At 39.8% G+C, this 20,780-nt stretch overlaps 1 protein-coding gene across 1 annotated transcript; it reads left to right on the forward strand.

Annotated features, from left to right (window-relative positions):
- Positions 1-6,691: 6,691 nt before the first annotated feature.
- LOC139712385 (NFX1-type zinc finger-containing protein 1-like) lies at positions 6,692-18,192 on the forward strand. The gene is made up of 4 exons (XM_071624211.1): positions 6,692-6,835; positions 10,058-14,265; positions 14,642-14,735; positions 17,089-18,192. Exons 2-4 carry the CDS (start codon positions 10,250-10,252, stop codon positions 18,103-18,105), a joined length of 5,127 nt encoding a protein of 1,708 aa, XP_071480312.1. The 5' UTR covers positions 6,692-6,835; positions 10,058-10,249; the 3' UTR covers positions 18,106-18,192.
- The last annotated feature ends 2,588 nt before the right edge of the window (positions 18,193-20,780 follow it).

The raw sequence follows: 20,780 nt of genomic DNA on the forward strand, positions 1-20,780 counted from the left end.
ACATTTACGAAGCCTCATAGCAAATAACATTTGATATTTTACATAAAAGTACAACAAGAAACCCAATAGCTAAAGAGTCACTCTTCTTAATCTTTTCAGCCCGTTAGCAGTGTTGTGTTTTCAATGAATATAGATGAACGGCTCAAGGAATACTTGGTAGTGTACAGGGCCTTGGGGAGGGACGGACCTCTTCTATGCTTGCATTCTGCATGACGTAGCCCTATACCTTCCTGCGTGCTCTGAGTTTTAAGACCGACCGTCCTTAGGGACAATCATAATCAAATGCCGATTACCAGTACCGGTCGTACATGTACCATAGTTCTAAGACGATAGCCATTATTATCTCCGGCGAGCTAAATCTCCTACAGCCCGACGGACTCCATAACGGTATTATGGATTATTGTAATCCTATTAAGTAATCCACTCGGCACCCGCGCGTAATTACCCCGTGGATCCAACGTGATTGCCGAGTTCGTTGTGTGTTCACCCACGCGCGCACTTTACACCTGCTCTCTCAAGATTTGCTCAACTGTTTTTTGAAGGAGAGGGGAAAAAGGCGGAAAGAGCTTAGGGGTCCGCTACATAATTTCTTTTATATTACAGTGAGTAAACCGCATTGCTCTGACCATGCAATGGTACATGGCTAACATGCTTACCCCTACCACTAGGATCTCTATGAAAGTTACATAGAGACGAAAAGATATTGTAATACTGAGAACATCTCTATGCACAGACTCAGAGATCAGAGTGCCAAACACTGATAATGTGCATGTATAAGGGTTTTCACCAATAGAGGACGCTGTTCAGTTAGTCATAAGTTGCACCCACAGTAGAGTTCTGTGGTTATACCAGAAAGGTGTAAGTATTGCTGTATGTACATGCATGGATAGTTCCGAGATAATCGTATAGCACCTGTAAATAAAAATACAATGGACCATCCCGAGCTTCATCACTTTTTCGTAAGAAAGAATGATAAACTTGTACGAATAATAATGATGATGATGATTATAATAATAATGATAATAATGATGATGATAATGATAATAATAATAATAATAATAATAATAATAATAATAGCAACAATTCGAAAAATACGCCGTAGACAAGTCTGTAAAAACCTCACTATTTATAAGGTGCATTTGATTGATAAGTGGGGCCCGCTACAAAATGCACCTCATTTGGAACTGGACATTGTGTTCTTTTAGAGTTAGGGGAACTATATTAATAAGAAAACACGAAAAATACATTGTTGAGTGATAAAGCCGACATTAAGGATCTGAGGGCGGAGTTTGAGCAGATAAGCCCTCTTGCAAACTTCAGGTAAAGTGAAAATAGAGAGTAAAATTAAATAGAGTAAATTAGAGCAAACCATGTCAGAGTAAAAGAAGTTGGCCTACTTAGATGTGAAACCCAAAAGACACTGAGTCTTTCGTTTATACATATATCATATATATATATATATATATATATATATATATGAAGAGTTTGTTTGCAAAAACCGATAAGTCCATATTTGCCAAATGGAGATATTTGCGATTAACGGTCAAGAAAAATAAAGAGAATAATAAAAATTTTTTTACTTCTTTTGATCATAACTTCAAAAATGTACCTTTATATGTAGTGACCAATGTATCATTTAAAAGGTATTATTTTGTACTTTATGACAGAGATCGTACTTCAAAATCTTAAAAAATGGACTTATCGGTTTTTGCAAACAAACTCTTCATATATACATATATATACAATTATTTTATTTTTATTTCTAACACGTGTGTCTATATGGAGAATGATAGGTAAACCTCAAACGGGACATTTCTTTTATGATACCACAAAGTTCCTTTGAGGCACCTCTGACAAACTGCAATATATTCTTTGAATCGTTTGATTGAGCATAGCGATACATCATTAGCTATAAATAACCGACACAACTTGCGTTCGCCGTTTCATTTTGATCCCATAAGGTCGACAATGCAAGGCGAAATTGGTGAACAATAGAAAAGCCATTTCACATCACCCTATATCCCTTCAGAATTAAGAGGAATGATTTTAGAAATCATATTTTAGGGCGCATCTAGACTGCAGTGTTTTTGAGACCAAACTCTTATGATAGCTTGAAAGAAAAAGTTGCGAACAAAATAATCATGTTTGTGTTCTCCATCTCCTTCCCAATGATTCCTATCATAATTATCAACATTTTCTTTATTGCCAATTTAAACACATCATTAATATTATAATTCACAATGCTGTCAGTACTGCATAATTACTTTATTACCATTAGTATTATTTTCATTATTTTGGAGTTTGACGTAGGTCAAATGGTAATTCACTCATATCAGAAGAGCAGCGTTCTCGTTCGCTGTACATGTGCGCCAAAACTGTCACACATAAAATCGGGGGGGGGGGGGGGAGGAGCCCCACTCAGGAAAGACGACTTTAGCGCTGATAGAAAATGAAATTATAAGAATTCAAGGAAATGACCCAGCTATCACTAAATATTTTGAATCGGAAATTGTTGTAAGGTTATGATGTGTGATTTAGACTATAGGCCTATACCGTTTACTCAAAGTAGAGGCATAGGGTCCTACATACGGGCGTATATAGTATTATGGGGCAGAGGTTGCCACTTTGAAGCTTAGAAGAGCTACAAAAATTCGATATTCGGGTTGTACTCATTACCCATACAAAAGAAAGATACCAGTACTTGTGTTAACTGCCTCACATTCTTACTACGGATTACACGAGAAACCACAAAGGGACCTGATAATAGGAGTCTTAGACAAGAAGAGATGGGGACCAAAGTAGGACCAGGTCTTTATTGATCGGTCCAGTTGCTCCGTAGAATACGAAAACGCTCTCCCAGTGCTGCAAAAAAGAAACATCACAATCTGTGATCCATTACAGTAACAGAATCTATCACAGAATTTGATGTCGAACATCATGGCAGTCTTGATGTGTCAATTTAATACTATTTACAAAGAATGTCTCCCTTACCGTGGCCGATGGGATTTCCATTTTGAACTGGCCGTTACATTACATTTCAGAACAGTGGCTGGTATTAAAGAAGGAGTTTTTTTTTTCCTTTCGGAAAGAAAATAAAACAAACAAAAACAAACCAAAATGTAATTATACTTGTATCAGACGGCAATATCCGCGTACATGCACTAAGGACCATTAGGAGGTGTGATAAAACTTTTACTGTTATAACTGTTGGACGTTTTATAGTTATATAAGTCACATTTCAATACAAATAAGATATCATGATTATGATTTCCCTCATAAAAATCAAGAATTATTCAGTTTTATTGCACTGTTTTTATCTGACTCGAATATCACTTGTAGCAGGGAGATGAGACGGTCACCTCCCTACTTCTAGGTAACTCGCCTTAATTCTTCCCCTGTTAGAGCGGTAGCAATTCATATTGTATGTTTATGTAATGTCATGCCATGCTGTATTATGATGTGTAGAATGATGATATTTCTGCAACGGCACAATGCCTGAAATTAAAAATTTCAGGAAATCTTCCACTCAAGATCAGGTAAACTCCGCTTTCAAAATGCTATAAACCTCACAGAATATTATGCAACTTGCGTTTGTGCAGGTAATTTCATTTGCCTATCAACCTGCCACCCAGTGAAATTCCAGTGCCTCTAAAAGCTATTTGAAAAGAAAGAGTACATTTTTCTTGGCACAACAATGAAAATTTGATCGAAATCGAATGAAAAATAAGGAAATTAGGACTAATGACATTTTGAAGTTTGCCTAATTTTTCAGGAAACAGTTCTTGAACAGTCAATATGCAAATAGTAAAGTAATGATGTCATCCCCTCACAACTTGCCATACAGTTTACACACAAAATTTTGAAATTGCCAGTTTTTCATTCAAACGCAATTACCCCCAATACAGTCTCAAATCCTGAGGTGATATATCTAAGTGATCATCATTCTGAAGTTATTCAACCAGAAATATATTGTTTTACACTTCAGTAGCAGAAACATGGAATTTTCGCATTTTTCCTGGACACGACAACTGGAAAATTGTGATGACATCATCAGCTCACTTATTTGCATAATTAAAATATCAACTGCACGAGAACTGTTCTGCAGAAGTTACCAAAACTGCACAATTTCATAACTTCCCTTTTTTGTTTATATCCAATTCATTATCATCATAATTATTTTCAAATTTGTACTCGTAAGATTTTACTCTTTCTGATCAAATTAAATCACATCTGGACTGGAATTCCTCCGTGGATATTCATCAGTTTATATTTTTGTTTTGTAGAACTTTCAAAACTCCAACCCCGCCCACACGTACGATGGCAGCTCATCGGGGCTTCTCTCGTGTTGACAATCATTGGAGTACTCAACACTGTAAATATTCCGAACTAAGAGCGTCTAATGCCCTCTTGAGGGGGGATAAGATTCCTGGACAATCAAAATATTGATGGAAAACAGAAGACGGGGCGACGAGAGCACAAAGTCACACCCCCTTTGGGAGTTTTGGCGGAGGTGAAGGGGGGACGAATCAATGTCCGAGTTGATACAACATTGACGATGTGCGTTGGATTACTGTTTATATACGATCGATCCCGATGATCGATCGCACTTCTCGATTCCGACAAGCGTTGAAGGGAATGTGTGATACCTGCTTTGAAAAGGAAGAAGAAGAAGAAGAAGAAGAAGAAAAAAAAAGTAGTCACCCTCCCAATATACTGCGTATAAATTCGGTGGGAGACGCACGGATTTTGTCTACATAGTGATTGCAATGTTCTTTTCACGATTTTAATCTAAGCGACAAGCAGGACAATTAAATTCATCTATCATACTTGAGTTGGAACGAAAAATCTACCCTTTACTATGGCACAACTATTGACAGATTTCAGCTTGAGATATTGCGTATGGTATGAGTTCAGAAATTGAAGATAAATGGAATGAAAAATCGAACTCATCTGACACCCCTGCCATCGAAGACGGGTAAATTAGTCGCAATTGATATAGCCAACCTAAGTCATGTACAAGCACACTAAGAAATATTACATCATTTCAACCATCACCACTACCACTGTCAGGCTACTACCATCACCAGAGAAGAAGAAGAAGAAAAAGAAGAAGAAGAAGAAGAAGAAGAAGAAGCAGGAGCAGGAGGAGGAAGAGGGGATAGTCTGCAGTCAGTGTTTTTGATATTCGACTCTGGTAGGATCAAACATTTTCTTGACTTTATCGCAAGATGGCGTCAGTCACAGTTGGCATCGCTTGTGGATTGAGTACTAAGATAACCGATTAGGGTACCTCCTTGATTGTGACGGTCTGCTAATAAGGTGCATGATAGCCAATCATCTGTGGCATAAACAACATTATGAACCACTTCACCTTTCAAAGTGCAATTCAACACCATGTTCAAATTGGTTGTAATAGAATAAAAATAAAAACATACCCACAGATCCGTAAATATTTCATGAGATCGAACCTCAAACGTTTGCTAATAATTGCCCATGACTTTTAGTAAATATTTTAACTACTGAGAAACAAACAAGAATAGAAAAAAGGCATGATGAATCTAGTAATGATCTTGAATGTACACAGGTCATGTGAGAACATTGTAAGGCAAAGACATCAATTCATCATTCGTATTTTGTACGTGGTTGTTTCTAAGTATCTTTGTTTCATGAAAACGTGTGAAACTTTCAAATAATCTGGGTCCGAATTTGATAAAACCTCTAAAATATTGTAACCTTGATTTTACTCCGTTTTTAAGCAGGATGTGGCGGCACTTTAACACAACCCAAATACATGTATAATGAATGTGAATGTAAGGTGGTCTGATTCAACCAAGATTGAAGGTACTGTTTACCTTTGGGAGCAGTGATTTTGAAAATGTTCAAGATATCACATTTTTATTTTGATGCATATTATGTGTAGGTCTGTTGTATCACAAAACATCCTACCATATAAAACTTTTGCAAAAAAAACCACCTAAAATATAAGAAGATATCAGAATTTTTTCTCAATAAACCATAACTGTAGACGGTTTAGTCTGGAAATATTTTTATTATGAATATTGTTCAAATACTTAACATTACTTATACTAACTCAAATTTTTACTTTGGTTGTTTCTATCCCTAACTCACAGTTTAGAACTATTTTCAAGCGATAATGCTGTTTTTTTTTTATCTGCAAATGCTAAAACATGCCTTTAATACATATAAGTAAATGGTCACTCCCCAGCTGAGATCCGTATAGGAAGCGTTTTTAGAATTTGTGTGTACACGTGTGCGTGTGGGCGAGGGGGGAGGGGCAAGGATAACACCTCTCCCCCTCCCTCCGGGACTGTACATCTTTTTAATTGCTTTGTCTATTTGTGAATGTATTGATATTTTTCTTAAAGAGCTAAAAAGTGTGAAGGGGCTGCAGCACCCCCCCCCCCCCCCCCCCCCCCATGTACTGCGCATTCTCTGTGTTGGGGAATTCCAGCCTGCGATCCTTTGTCTGAACTTGGCGCAATGTCAAGATAACATCACTTGTCGTTGACTTCATGATTAATGAATGTCGCTCCGAACCAGTATAAGTCTATCCATAGTAGAACCTGTATTATATCGTGCAGTATATGTATTTGGGAATCCCAGCCTAAGACCCTTGCTCGAACTCAGCAACATCTCGAGATCATAGCACTTCTGAAGCGTGCAGTAGTGTGTGTTGGTTGGAACGATTTAACGAATGACTCGCATTTTGATCAGCTTTACTGCGTTCTTGCTTGCACGTCAGATGTGGCATGGCGTCTAGACACATTTCGCACTTCCGGATCCAAGCAATGTGATATGGCAACTCGCTGTGCAGGTACATGTATGTTCACGATTTTGTATTTGCACTCTTTATACTCTCTGATCTAATTCGTTGTTGCATCATCTAATTTGCTTCAGGGTTCAGGGTGTTACTGATGTAAACTCACTGCACTAGACTAGTTCAGTGTGTAAACTCTGCAACCTTTTCATCTTTCAGCTGTAAACATAAACACATTACAAAATTAGGCAAGCATAATACATGTACAATCCAACTTCAGCACGGAGCTATACCGTAGGATAAACAAAGCTCCATGCTCATCGCATTATAACTCTGTCGCGCACTCTCTGTGTTGGGGAATCCCAAACTACGACCTTTGACCTTGTCCGATACTGGGCACAATCACAGCTCTTCTGAAGCGTAAGTCTGTGTTTGTTGCGATGATTTCAAGAATCACTCGTATTTGATCACCTCTGCTGTACATGTTCTTGATGTCAGAAATGTGGAGTGGCATCTGGTCATAATTCGCACTCACAGATCACATTACTTGGAGGGATCCAATCGCACGTTGTTTTGTACATGCAGGTAGGTACATGTATCAGTGGCGGATCCACTGGGGGGCGCAAGAAGCGCACGCCCCCTCCCCCCTTTATTTATCGCTAAAGGGTGTGTACAGTTCTGGTCGAGGTGAGGATTTAGCTTTTAACATTTTGCGAGATATTCAAAAACCACTCTATGAGATGTCAAAGAGCATGCAATTCTAAAGGGTATCAAAAGTTCATTTGATGAAAATCCGTTTTGAAATGGCCGAGATATCCAAAAACAAGGTGAAACAAAGAGATCCTAATAAAGTTGTGGCATGTCGCCTTTTATTATTATCACTTTTTTGGATATCTCAGCCATTTCAAAACCAATTTTCATCAAATAAACGTTGAATCCTTCTTAAAATTACATGCTCTTTCATATTTCATAAGAGGTTTCTCATTATCTCACTTAGAAATTTTCAAAACATGAATCCCTTACCTCAACCAGTAATGTACAGTCCCTTTAAAAACAAAAGAAATAAAAAAAAAATGAAATGATACCCGGAAGTGGCACCAAAAATAATAGTTACGCCCTCTTTACAGAATTCCTGGATCCGCCCCTGTGTATAATCATATCCTGTGTACTCACTGTTTTTCTTTTCCGCTGTTTTTTTTTTTCTTTAGCCAATTAATGTGTTTGGTATATAACGTTAAGAGTAAGAGTATTGTGTTGATCTATTGGTGTTGTATAGGGCCTCATCCGCGTCAAGCTCTGCTTATGATAACGGTCCCCTGTATTGATTTCTCCTTTGTTCATATACAAATACAATATGCCTTACTATGTTGCTTTGATTCATATGTTATACAGACTGATTTTGTTGTAAAATTGACATTTCTTATGTTGATTTATAAAATGTTATACTCTCCTTTTTTTGCATGCTCTGTATCACTTTGCTTTCACTTGTTATTGTATTTGGAGAAAGAAAATGCAGAAATAAACCAAACCCAAACCAACAAGATACTATTCAAGATTCAAATTTATTAATCAGTTCCATCAAATAAACAGAGAAATCATTTACAATGTATAAGCAGAAGATATTTGTAATGAGGGATTATGAGGGACTATTTGATGCACATTTATGCATTTTGACTTGCATAGTCCCTCATGATAAATTTGAATCTATTTTTTTGACCACAAAACCCTGATTACCACGTGTGTAGCCAAAAGAACATCTGCTATGTACCATATTATATACACACTGTATTCTACAATATTTTGCTTCTATTTTTCTTCAGATTATTTGGACACGCCCACACACAAAAAAAAATAAATAAATGCCTTCAGAGGGAACATTCCATCATACAGTCAGTGCCATCATCTGTCAATCATTGCTGAAGTACTAAAATGATAAACACATCAAATGGGAATGCACCAAAATTGCATGTTTCCGCGTTACTCATATAATCATGATTAACCGTTAAAGACACTGCGGGGAAAATGCAAGTTATGCTTAGTATTGAGTAGTCCCATAACACGTGGTCTAGGTGATAAGAGGGTGTATTCTTCATCATTTTAGTACTCTAGCAATTATCGACAGATGATGTCTCTGGCAGAATCTTGGTTTGGAAGCTTTTTGTGGGCGTATTTATGTGATCTGAAGAAAAAAATAATCGAAAAATATTAAAAGATGTATTTGTAGCACATACTATTTAGATATTCTTTTGGCTACATAGATGATAATCAGAATATCATCCTGATCATGGCAAACTAAGATGCTAATGTTAAATTCTAATATGGAATGAAAAGATGTGTTAGAATTAAGTAGAAAGAAATGGGATATTATTAAAGGAAATAATCGTTATATTTCTTTTTTACACATCTATTTATACACATGCCATTTCCAGCATTCTCTTCGATCTCTTTCTATCTCTCTTGTTATCTCTGTCCTCTCTCTCTCTCTCTCTCTCTCTTCGTCTCCATTATATCTCCCTTGTCGTCACTGCCTGAGTCCCCCTTTTTTTTCGTAATCAGCTTAGACATAATTTGAAAGTTTCACTGGGAAAGTATAATGACTTGCGTATATTTGATATATTTCTATATGCCATATATAAATATGTTACATGTATAATATTATTGTGAAATATGCTTATAACTTGTCTGTATATCAGTTGTTTTAATGTGTATGTACAAGTTAGATTAAGTCGTTTGGAAATTATGTTCGATTGTGTCATTCCATTATATATGTTATGTATGTACATATAAATTATTGTATATTTTTATATTTCAATGAAAGTATGACTATATGTTTACGTTAGTTATTACCCAATGGAAATGTAAACAATTCTGCGATTCAGCAATCTGGCTGCAAATGAATTTTCAATGAATCAGTCCTATTACCTTTACCATTACCATTATGAATGATCACAAGTGCACGTGCACTTGCACTGCATAGTCCCTTTGAAGTTTTATTAACAATAAAGCAATGACAATTTCTAGCATAAGTTACAATATTGTTTCAACATTGCAACTCTTGAAATACTAAATACATTCAATACAGAGAACTACTGTCAAAAATCAATGAAGATTTGTTATTATATTTCACTTATTAATCGATCACTGTTATGGGGTCCAAACATGCTATCTAACATGCATGTTATAATTATGTAATTGTTCTTAAACTTTAGATTTAGTATCACGTTAGATATCATGTCCCCTCATGCACCCAACTTCTGCTTTGTTTTTGTAAATCCGCAGAGGTCTGGCTTGAAGTCTCTTCTGTGATAATTTGATGTGTCCGTCACAACACCTCATGATGTTGCACGATTCAAGAACTCAATTGACCACGATCGAACTCAATCACCTAATGCCTTATGAACTAAGTTAAGATTATGGTCTGAGACCTCAAAAAGCGGCTTGTTTGTCAAGAAAATAAGCACAAGACCACAGATGGCTTCGTCAAGACACTCTCAGTACTTGAAAAATCCTGATGCCAGAGATGCGTCATCGAAGAAGACGATACCATCGTCTGAAGAAAACATCACACACAATCCTCTCACTGAACAGGAATTGCGTCAGCTTCTTGGTGCACGAGAAAAGCTTCCTGTCGAGCTGCGCGCCAGGAAAATTCCGCTGAAACAGCTTCTTGACAAAGATGACATTCCGAAAGATGCATTTGGGAGTCTCATTAAAGTTTTGGCGATGGCATGTACCTCGGACGGGGAAGACACTGCGCATGTCTTCACGTTCGTGGCGAAATGCAAATTCCTTGAAGTCCATGTCCTTCAGCACATAATGAGCCTGAGAAGCCGAGGCATTTTGACAGAGTGTAATACCGTCATCTTGATCGCATTCCTCATGAGGTCATTTCTTAGGTACGATCCAGGCACAAGACGCACTGTGTTGTCAATTGCGAAGGTGTTGCAGGATATTGCAGCGCGCAACCCAAATATCAATGACCTCCGTCGTCAACTGGATTCTCTAGAGAGCCATCAGGCCCCTCAGCCCACTAAATCAGTATCCAGTAACAGGTGCAGCCTCCAATGTTTCCCAAGATCTGGAGAAGTAGTCGACTGCGATCCACTGGTATCTGTAGCAGTCCAAGGAAACCATCATGTGTTGGATTTCATACAGATTCAGCAGCAGCTCATCAGACAGGAAATCGTTGAGCCACTGCGCCATCAGATATCTGAGTACCACCAACTCAAGAGGAACATTGGTGTTAGCCGTGCTATGAGGGAATGTTCCATATTTTCCCATGTGAACGTCTACAAAATCATCACCACCCATACGGCACGCGGTGTGACAATCCGGGTAAAGTTTGGATCAAGGCCAGACGATCTTTCAAGATTTCTTACCTTTGGAACTCTTTTGTGTCTCACTTCCAATGATTTTCATGACATGATTTTTGCTTCTGTGGCAAAACGAGACGAATCATGGGTCCAAAAAGGCTTCTTTGAACTACGACTTTTTCGCGAAGGTGACGCTGTCAAGATTTTGACAACGAGAGATTTAACCATGCTGGATGCTAAAATCTATGCTGCAGAGTATCACGCCATCTATGAGGCATTGGAGCAAATTCGTGGACTGCAATCTTGCATGGCATTCCAAGACTACATGATTTCTGTCTCCGCTGCCGCAATTCAAAAGAAGCATCACAAGTTCCTGCAGGGAAACCTGGAAGCAAGGTTCGATCCTGGACCCCTTCTCAAGGCTGATTCGTGTGCACAGGGTGTAAAGTCAACAAGACGAGTGGTGAAACTGGAGGACTGGCCGAGGTTGGAGCAGTGTGAACCTGACGAGTACCAAATGAGAGCTATTCAATCAGCGCTTACCAAGGAGGTCACCGTGATCACTGGGCATCCCGGCACAGGCAAAACGTACGTTTGCAATAAAATCGTCCATATGATGGTTCTTAAAGAGCGCCAGTCACACTACGCACCTGACTCTGACACTCGCCAGCGTGACCTGAAACTCTTCATATGTTATTCCCGAGCGACTCTTGATGAATTCATACAAGGAATTTTACGCTTTCAAACGACAGGCATCGTCCGTTGTGGGGAGCACACTACCGATGCCGACCTAGCAAAGCTTGGTCTGGAAAAACAGCGGGAGAATCATAAGTCCGAAATTTCAGCCTGTGACAGCCAATACAAGGTCGAGCTCGGTGAACTAGGTAAGCGCCTAGATGCTCTGCGCGGGAATTCCCGCTTACTTGACACAGCTATACTGTCTCTAAACACTCTGCAAGCTGTCATGACAGAAGAACAACGCCGGTGTTTCCCGCATGCTGAGCGTGGGGAAATACTTAAGTGGCTCCTTTTTTACCAAATTCCAGACCAGGATCTTCGCTGGCTGCAGAGTAGGGCACCTCCTCCCCAAGGACGACTTCCCGGAGATTTTTGGATAGAACAGATGATGTCGCTTGATTTCAACCCAGACAGGGAAAACCCTTCGTCACCTCTTGCCAAACACATTGCAAAACACCACCGAGAGGGCAAACTTTCCGCCAAAACACCAGGAGGACACAGATCGTTGTGGAACCTTGTGGTAAGTGATCGCTGGGCCCTCTACCACACGTGGGTTGCTACAGCACAGGCAAAAATCAGAGAAAGAATTGGACACATCTATGGGCAGATGGAGAGCATTCGACGTAAGTCACAGAAAGCACATGATGACGTAGATCTGAGAGTATTGCAAACGGCGTCTGTGGTAGCTACGACTTGCTCCGCGGCAGTCAAAATACAGCGCGTTCTTATGCGACTCTCTCCAAGGATCGTGATCATAGAGGAGGCTGGAGAGATGCTACAGGCTGTCACAGCAGCCATCATCCCTCCTCAATCCCAGCAACTTGTCTTAATCGGTGATAAGTACCCGAGGATCAACCAATACACGCACGCGAAGAAGCTTGCAGAGGGAAATGGTTGCGAAACATCACTCCTTCAGCATCTCATCGACGGTGGATACCCAGTAAACACGCTAGCGATGCAACACCGCATGAGTCCGTCAGTTTCTAAGCTCAGCAGGAAATTGAAAGCGTGTGATGATCTCAAACACACTACCTCAGTTACGAAGTACCTGCCGGTTCCTGGCGTTACGGAGTGCGTGAACTTCATCTCGCATAACAACGGTTCAAATCCTGCCAACCACGAAGCGTCTTTCCTCTGGGGTCTATTCAATTATCTGTTGGGAAGTGGATTCCAGGAGCGGCAAATCTCGATTCTCACAACGTTTCCTGCGCAGTTCAGCCTGTTCAGAGGAAAGTTGGGTAGCCAGTTGGAAACAGTTGACAACTTTCGTGGAGAGAACGACATCATCTTCTTCCTTTCGAATGCTTGCGAGAGAAAGAGCATGCAAGGTCGTTTAAACAGCGATGAACGCCTCATGACAGTTTTGACAGCAGCTCGCAGAGCACTGTTCGTCATCGGTAACTTGGATCACTTGAGTAAAGAAAGTAAAGTGTGGGATCGCGTCATCTCGGAGGCACGCCGACTTGACCTTGTTCACAGTGGCCTTAGAATCGTATGCCCTCGGCATCCCAAAGCAACATCCGTGATTGCATCAAATCTCGAAGACTTCACTCAGTATCAAAAGACAGGCTGCACGCTCCCTTGTAAATCACGCTTGACGTGTGGACACACGTGCAGAGAACCATGTCATGATCACCGTAATGATGCCCGGAATGTCTGCAAGCAACAATGTGACAAGGTAATATGCATTAATGGTCACAGGTGCAAAGAGAGATGTGGCGATAGGTGCCAAACAACTTGTCAAGAGCTAGTAGAAAAAGAGCTCCTATGCGGACATTTACAACTTGTTAAGTGTCATTTGCCAGTAGGAAATGTTATTTGTCAGGATCGGTGTGAACGGCTGCTTGCTTGTGGTCACCGGTGTTCCGGCATATGTGGCCAGCCCTGCACTGATGTGTGTTTGGCGAAAACAACGAAATCTAACTGGCCGTGCAATCACACTGTAGAAGTTAGGTGCTGTGATGGACCCAGCGCATGCCCTTGGCCGTGTGGAGCAGTGTTGACTTGTGGTCACAAATGCTCCGGAACCTGTGGCCGATGTCGTCGCGGCAGGCTCCATATTCCGTGCGAGCAAACCTGTGGTCGAATTCTTGTTTGCGGGCATGCCTGCGGAGAGAGGTGCTCGCCGGAGTGCCCGCCATGTTCGAAGCCCTGCGAAAACAAATGCCAGCATAGCCACTGCATGTACCCTTGTGGCGCCAGGTGTGTGCCTTGCCGAGAAACCTGTCTGTGGCGCTGCGCTCACATTTCGTGTCCTAAGTTGTGCGGGCAGCCCTGTGATCGTAAACCGTGTGACGAGCCGTGCAGGAAGCTTCTGCCCTGTGGACATCCATGCATTGGCCTGTGTGGTGAGAAGTGCCCCAGCAAGTGTCGTGTCTGTGACGAGGAAGAGGTGACTGAAATCTTCTTCGGCAGTGAGGATGATGACGATGCAAGGTGAGTCCAATGCTCTGCAGTCTGTACATAATTTACTTTTTTATTCTCCTTTATATATCCTTTACTCTTTTAAAAACATTTTGATTATTGCTTTTAATCACGTGAATTTTCCTGGCATGTATAATGACCTTTTCTCCCTTTGCAGCGACAAATGACTGATTCAAATTAGTGAACGTTAAACGGTCATTGTCCAAAGAGCAATGTCTTATTGCAACAAATTGCAGTAGGAATTTTGCATGCTACAAACACTTACGGTATTCAGTTCACCAGTTTTATGAATCATGATTACACTCAAAGCCAATCTTATTGATTTATTGAACGGGAGAAAATGCATTCCTTCACGCACATTCACATTCGTGCAAACTCACACTCATAGGTTTGTCCAGCTAGAAGACTGTGGACACCTGTTTGAGGTCAACGCCCTGGATACGTGGATGCAAACGGCTCGTTCTGAGTCTGCGTCAGTTCAGGTTAGTACATATACCGTAACACAATCACAATCCCAGCTTAATACAGATGAAACACTGACAGAAAACAAGCAAACAAACAAACAAAAAAGTTCAAACGCTGAAACGCTCCCTCTCTAAGTGACGCACGTTACAGACAGAACATGTGGAGTACGAGCACTGATCTCTACCCCAATGGTAGATAGTGGGATGAGTCGTACGAGTAAGGTTGTTCTTTGGACCTATATCCTATTTTGTTTCAAATAACATAGATATACGGAGCAGAATAGAGAATACGGCGTTAGTTATTGGTATATTGTCGTTATTAGCATTGCTTGGGGTAATACATAATTATCAGACATTGGTAGAAAAACTTATTCTCTTTTTAAAGATATTATCTATTATAGCATTCAGAATTATTTTTAACCTCCATACCCGAGCACATGTGATGTTTTGTTTTCTAAATACAGAATTTTGAAAATAAAAGACTTGTATTCAATTAAACTTGGTCAATTCATGTTTTATTATAACTGTAATCATTTACCTAAATATTTCATGATTTATTTCATCGAAATAGTCACATTGCACAGCGTTCCCACAAGATGATCCAGTGAATTCCATCTCCACTTAATGAGAACTGTACATACAAACATAAAAATATGAGACCCGGACTTTACATTATCTAAGATCATAGCTTAAAAATACCCTAAGTTTATTACATTTAGATTGAAATGGGGAAAAAACTCACTGTTTCCATGTTTATTATATTACATACTTAAATTGTTTGTGTAATAACCTTTGTACTTTCACCTGCCCTGGCGATGGAGTGGCGTGCTCACCAACCTCACTTCCTTTCTTCTCTGCTCCTCCTCCTCCTTCTTTCTCCTAGATCCTTGTGCTGTGATGTTATTCTGTTGATGAACTTGTTACAATGTGATTTCGTCTTTTTTTCATGCGTGCATTTTCTTTTCTATTTCGTTTTGCGGGACAACCTGTGAGTGTATACAAGTATTGTTGATTTGCCACTATATTTTCTTGGTACACACAGCTTAATGAAGAGTGTCCATGCCGTAACATTTTCAGGTCATTCTAAACCTGCGATATTTTTTTTTATTATCATTAGTTTCTTATACATCAATAAATTTCAAATGCTTTAACGGTACACATAATCATATATATATATATATATATATATATATATATATAGATAGATAGATATATATGTCAGTGGTGTATTATTGTTCTTTTGAGTGATCTATACATTTTACAAGCTTCGCTTCTCAGTAGATAACTCGTTTCCAACGCTTTAGTTTGCTTTGTTTCAGTTGCAAATGAAACCATTGTTCTATAAAGTTTGATAGTTTAGAAGAAATGGCATTCAGGTTCAGGTTCAGGCTCAAGTTCAGTGACACTTATTTCCAGCAAATATGAATATATGTAAGTACAAGTAACATGCTATGAATTTGAAAATTTTTACATTCTATTATGAGAGAGACTTGAAAATCTCTCAGTAGGTGATTAGATCCACAAAAACAAACAAACAAACGACAACGTTTCCGTAATATTCTTACGTACAACAACAATGAACTTGTCATGCGAAGATATCACTTTAACCAATTTGCACGAATAGTTGCCACCGACACCATAACAATGCTTGCTTGAAAACGATATTGCGTTGTGCGTAAGATATATTTTGATCTACTCAACTGAGCAACTGTGTGTTTTATTTTGATATACGCTATTGAGATTGAGATTGAAATTCTGAACTATATCAAGCATGCTTGAGAGTGCATTTTTCAAATGTTTAAAGGGACTGTGCAGTGCTGGTTGAGGTGAGGGATTCATGTTTTGAACATTCCTAAGTGAGATAATGAGAAACCTCATATGAAATATGAAAGAGCATGTAATTTTAAGAAGGATTCAACGTTTATTTGATGAAAATTGGTTTTCAAATGGCTGAGATATCAAAAAAAGTGATAATAATAAAAGGCGACATGCCACAACTTTATTAGTATCTCTTTGTTTCACCTTGTTTTTGGATATCTCAGCCATTTCAAAACGGATTTTCATCAAATAAACTTTTGATACCCCTTAGAATTGAATGTTCTTTGACGTCTCATAGAGTGGTTTCTGAATATCTCGCATAACGTTAAAAGCTAAATCCTCGCCTCGACCAGAACTGTACACACCCTTTAAACCGAAACCGAGACTTTTGCACTCAAATTATATCTTCTGTGTTGTCCATTAGTATTTCCCCCTGGTATCTGCAGAGTTTTGCAGAACCGTAATATGGATAGGCCTATGCGTAAGCAGCATTTACTCACAACATGAACAGACGTTTGGATTTTATATCTTCATCCTCTCCTGAAATTTATAGTTGAAGGAGTGTCCCCGCTGCAAGGCACCGATCCGGAACAACGTGAGGTACAGCAACCAGATAAAGAGAGCGCTGACAGATATCGAAAGGGTGAAGGCTAAGATGCGAGGCAACCAGAGGGAGATTGACGGCGCGCTACGGAAGCTGAGAGAGAAAGCACTGGATCTCCGCCGCCAATTAGTCATGGGAAAATCCATCCTCACCGAATGTGATATCGATGGTTTGCTCAAAGGCGATCTGCTACAGACACAGTTGGGCCGAGCCGTCGCCAGGAGGAATCGATGCAACTTCCTTTTGGCCCTTCATAAGCTGTATACGTTGGCGTCTCAGCTGCGCTGTAGTCATGAGTTTCTGAAGAGAGAGCGCACCTGCGTAGTTCAGGAATTGTTCATTCTGAAGGGAGTCGTCTGTGGCGGCGACTTGGACCGATTCACTGAACAGCAGATGCATGATATACAACAGGAGATGACTCGTATGGAGCTGCAAATTGAAGCTTGCCAGACTCTGGGCTCCAACGTCCCCTGGCTGGAACGCAATCTCGAGCCAAGAAGAATCGTAGGAATGTTTCAGGCAATCGTTGCCAAGGCGACACCGTTCACGGAGGAAGATGCAGAGATTGCCGAAGATTTTCTCGAGCGCATCAAGAAATCAACTGGGAGTGCCGTTCTTGGCATCAGCAACAGCGAGAGGGTGGAGATCATCAAGGCCGTCGGGCTCAGCAAAGGTCACTGGTACAAGTGTCCCAAGGGTCATGTCTACGCCATCGGAGAGTGTGGCGGTGCCACACATCGGACCAGGTGTCCCGAATGTGGAGCAAACATCGGCGGAGACCGGCATCGCTTGGACGAAGGCAACCAGGTGGCCACCGAGATGGACGAGGCTCGCCACGCCGCCTGGCCGACTCACGCTCACGATTTCGAAGATCCCGGCCCTGAATTCGATTATCTCCAAATGGACGCTGCCGACGTGCAGCAGCAGCGCGCGCTAGAAATACAAATGCATTTACTTCGAAACTAAGCTTGCAGAGGACGAAACTCTTTCTGCCAGTCTGTTTCAAGTTCAGGTTGTCATGCATTCGACGCATATCGAGACTCTCATTCAATGTGATCGGTCCTGAATGTAATAATGAAACGTCGCTCCTGTTGAAATGTCTCACTCACTTGCATAGGCGATGATAGGATTATGTGAAATGGTGTACTACATGATAACCATCTCGTTTCAATTTGTGGCATTACTGTTGTAGCAAGAATTGTACAAGATAAGTATCAACCTTTCGCTCCACACACACGTTATTTGGAGCCCTTCCTACTAACACCATGTTTATTGTGAGTGAGGATTTTTATCAGGTCCAGCGAACTGTATGATTCTGGACACTTTGCATTCTATATACTTGCAATTCTCAAAACAAAAATGTTGAAGGCGTTGTGTATGGGCATTTCATGCTCTATGCATTTTATTAGTGCGCATACATAGCCTTAAATTAGTCAAGGACTGACTATGTAATTTTGCAAGATAAGGTGGTCTTGTTGTGTGTTTAATTCCTTCTTCGCGATAATGCGTAGATCGTTGGCGCCAAAAACAAAAACAACAATCATTAAACTCCAGACGAATAATACCTCATTTTTACGAATATTTCACGGAACCGTTTTAAGCAACACTTTTAAAATTATTTTGTGCTTGTACAGTGAAAGCTGAACGTTTAATTCGGTCAAATTTGCTTTCGCCTAGATAAGAAGAAAAATTCGACAGTTACTATAGCTCTACGTGGTATTCATTCTTCTATACACAGGGAACCTGGGCATTCCCAATGTCGGAAAGAATGATGTAAGTGAGTTGTAAGTAAAACAATGAAATCCAGTCTCACTGTTTAGCCAATGCTGTCTAGTTATAGTATATAGGGGGTAAGGGGTAGTGTGTGTTTACATGCATTTTAAGTATATGCTGTTAAAAGAGAAATTTTGGGCGTGCGAGAAATTTTCGCGTGCATGAAAATTTCGCGAGGAGGCAATATTCGCGGAAGTTTTTGTCGACAGCATACTTTGAATGCCAGATTGGCAATTCGCGAAAGTTTCATACCGCGAGTTTTTCTGGTTTTACAGTAATGTATCTTTGAAAAGACCATGAGAGAGGGTGAGGAGGGCAAAGAGCTTCACACGGTAGTATAGCATGCACTCTGAAGGGATATCAACCCTGGCTTCTTTGGAAGAAAACTTCAGGCGTGTTGTTCGTTTCTATACCTCAGCGTGGTATCTTGCTTCTCAACAAGAAATCATTAAATCCTTATTGAGTACCTCGAGAGAAATGTACCAGTATTTCTCAAAATGCGACTGGTTATGTATACATGAAAGATTAAAAGTCGTTTATGTGTCTTTACGTCTTTTGTAGATTTAATGCCTGATGTTTGTAGATGTATAATGATATTATAAGGCTTGACGTTTTGTTGGGCCAACAATTCTCCAGCAAGAGGTCGTGTGCTTTTATAGAGATGTTACTCTTTGCAATTATCATCATCAAATCAGAGATTTATTAGAGATTATCCAGAGATCAGTCATGTTGAAAAAAACACCTTGTGTTTCTTGGCTCGTGTACCTGCAAATTAGGAGGAGTTGTCACGATTGACGAACGTATTCCTATAAATTTTACATTTTGACGGATGCGTGAGATACGACACGACAGTTCATTCCGTGTATATAAGAGCCCGTTATCGATGAATGTTATAATGGCCATGCAGAGTCAAAGGTTGAGTTTGATCAAACAATGTCAATGTGTTTGGCATAACTTCGCCGAATTTGATACAATAGATAAGCATGAAGTAGAGTGAGTCTGTATAATGTAGATTTCGGATGGAGTATAATCCGTTCTTAGACATGTTGGAGTGTTTATGGCAAAGTCATATGAAATGCCAAGAAGAGTAAATCAAGATTATGACTGATATTGTTATGTTTTGTTTGTTGCAATGTAAGAATGTCGTGCAGGACTTGCCATCTGGGGAGAAGTGCTACATTGAAGTATGACTGCGTGCCTTTCCAGAACGCATAATATAGGGTCAGAGGTGCTACAAATTTACACCAATATTTTGAAAACGAATTCAGTAATGTAGAAGTTGCTGTTATCATCAGTGGCAAATCAGTCATGTTAAGACGCGTAGACCGCATGGATGAAGTATGCATTGCGGAGACTTAAAGATGTTAATACAGGACTGGTGATTCCCGTTTAACATAACGAAGTTATATTGAAATTCCATACGTGTATAGCCGAACAGTTAAGTATATAAAGATGTCGGTTATAACTTTGGGACCTCAATTGTTACTTCGTTGTAACGAGAATTTTGTTATAACCGTGTTCGTTGTAACGGGAGCGCACTGTGTATCGCGATGTTTTTGGGTGTTGTTGTTTTTTTTCAGGTCTTTCAGTTCAGTTCATTTTTTTTTTCAATTCAGTTTCCAGTCAAACAAAGCCACACGAAGAGAGGTGGTTTGACGTGATTACTTGAAAGCCGCTAAGGTTAGAACGCTTAGAAGGCTACTGGTTTGTGTATTATATATTATGTTATATTATATTCTGCTTATGTATCATAGGAAGAGTTATAGTGCATTTCTTCTGGCAGGTGGATGTAATGAGAAACAACGACAAAAAGAAATAACAACCAAGGACGTATATATATATATATATATATATATATATATATATAT

Source organism: Diadema antillarum, unplaced genomic scaffold, assembly GCF_040938485.1.
Source record: "Diadema antillarum isolate AM-2024a unplaced genomic scaffold, OU_Dant_1.0 seq00001796_RagTag, whole genome shotgun sequence".
NCBI classification, from domain to species: Eukaryota; Metazoa; Echinodermata; class Echinoidea; order Diadematoida; family Diadematidae; genus Diadema; species Diadema antillarum.

What these genes read in the sequence shown, in the direction of transcription:
- LOC139712385 (XM_071624211.1), top strand. Translation starts at nt 10,250, where the DNA reads ATGGCTTCGTCAAGACACTCTCAGTACTTGAAAAATCCTGATGCCAGA. An exon ending in GAGGATGATGACGATGCAAG is followed by an intron (nt 14,266 to 14,641) that starts GTGAGTCCAATG and finishes TCACACTCATAG; the next exon opens with GTTTGTCCAGCTAGAAGACT. An exon ending in CTGAGTCTGCGTCAGTTCAG is followed by an intron (nt 14,736 to 17,088) that starts GTTAGTACATAT and finishes TGAAATTTATAG; the next exon opens with TTGAAGGAGTGTCCCCGCTG.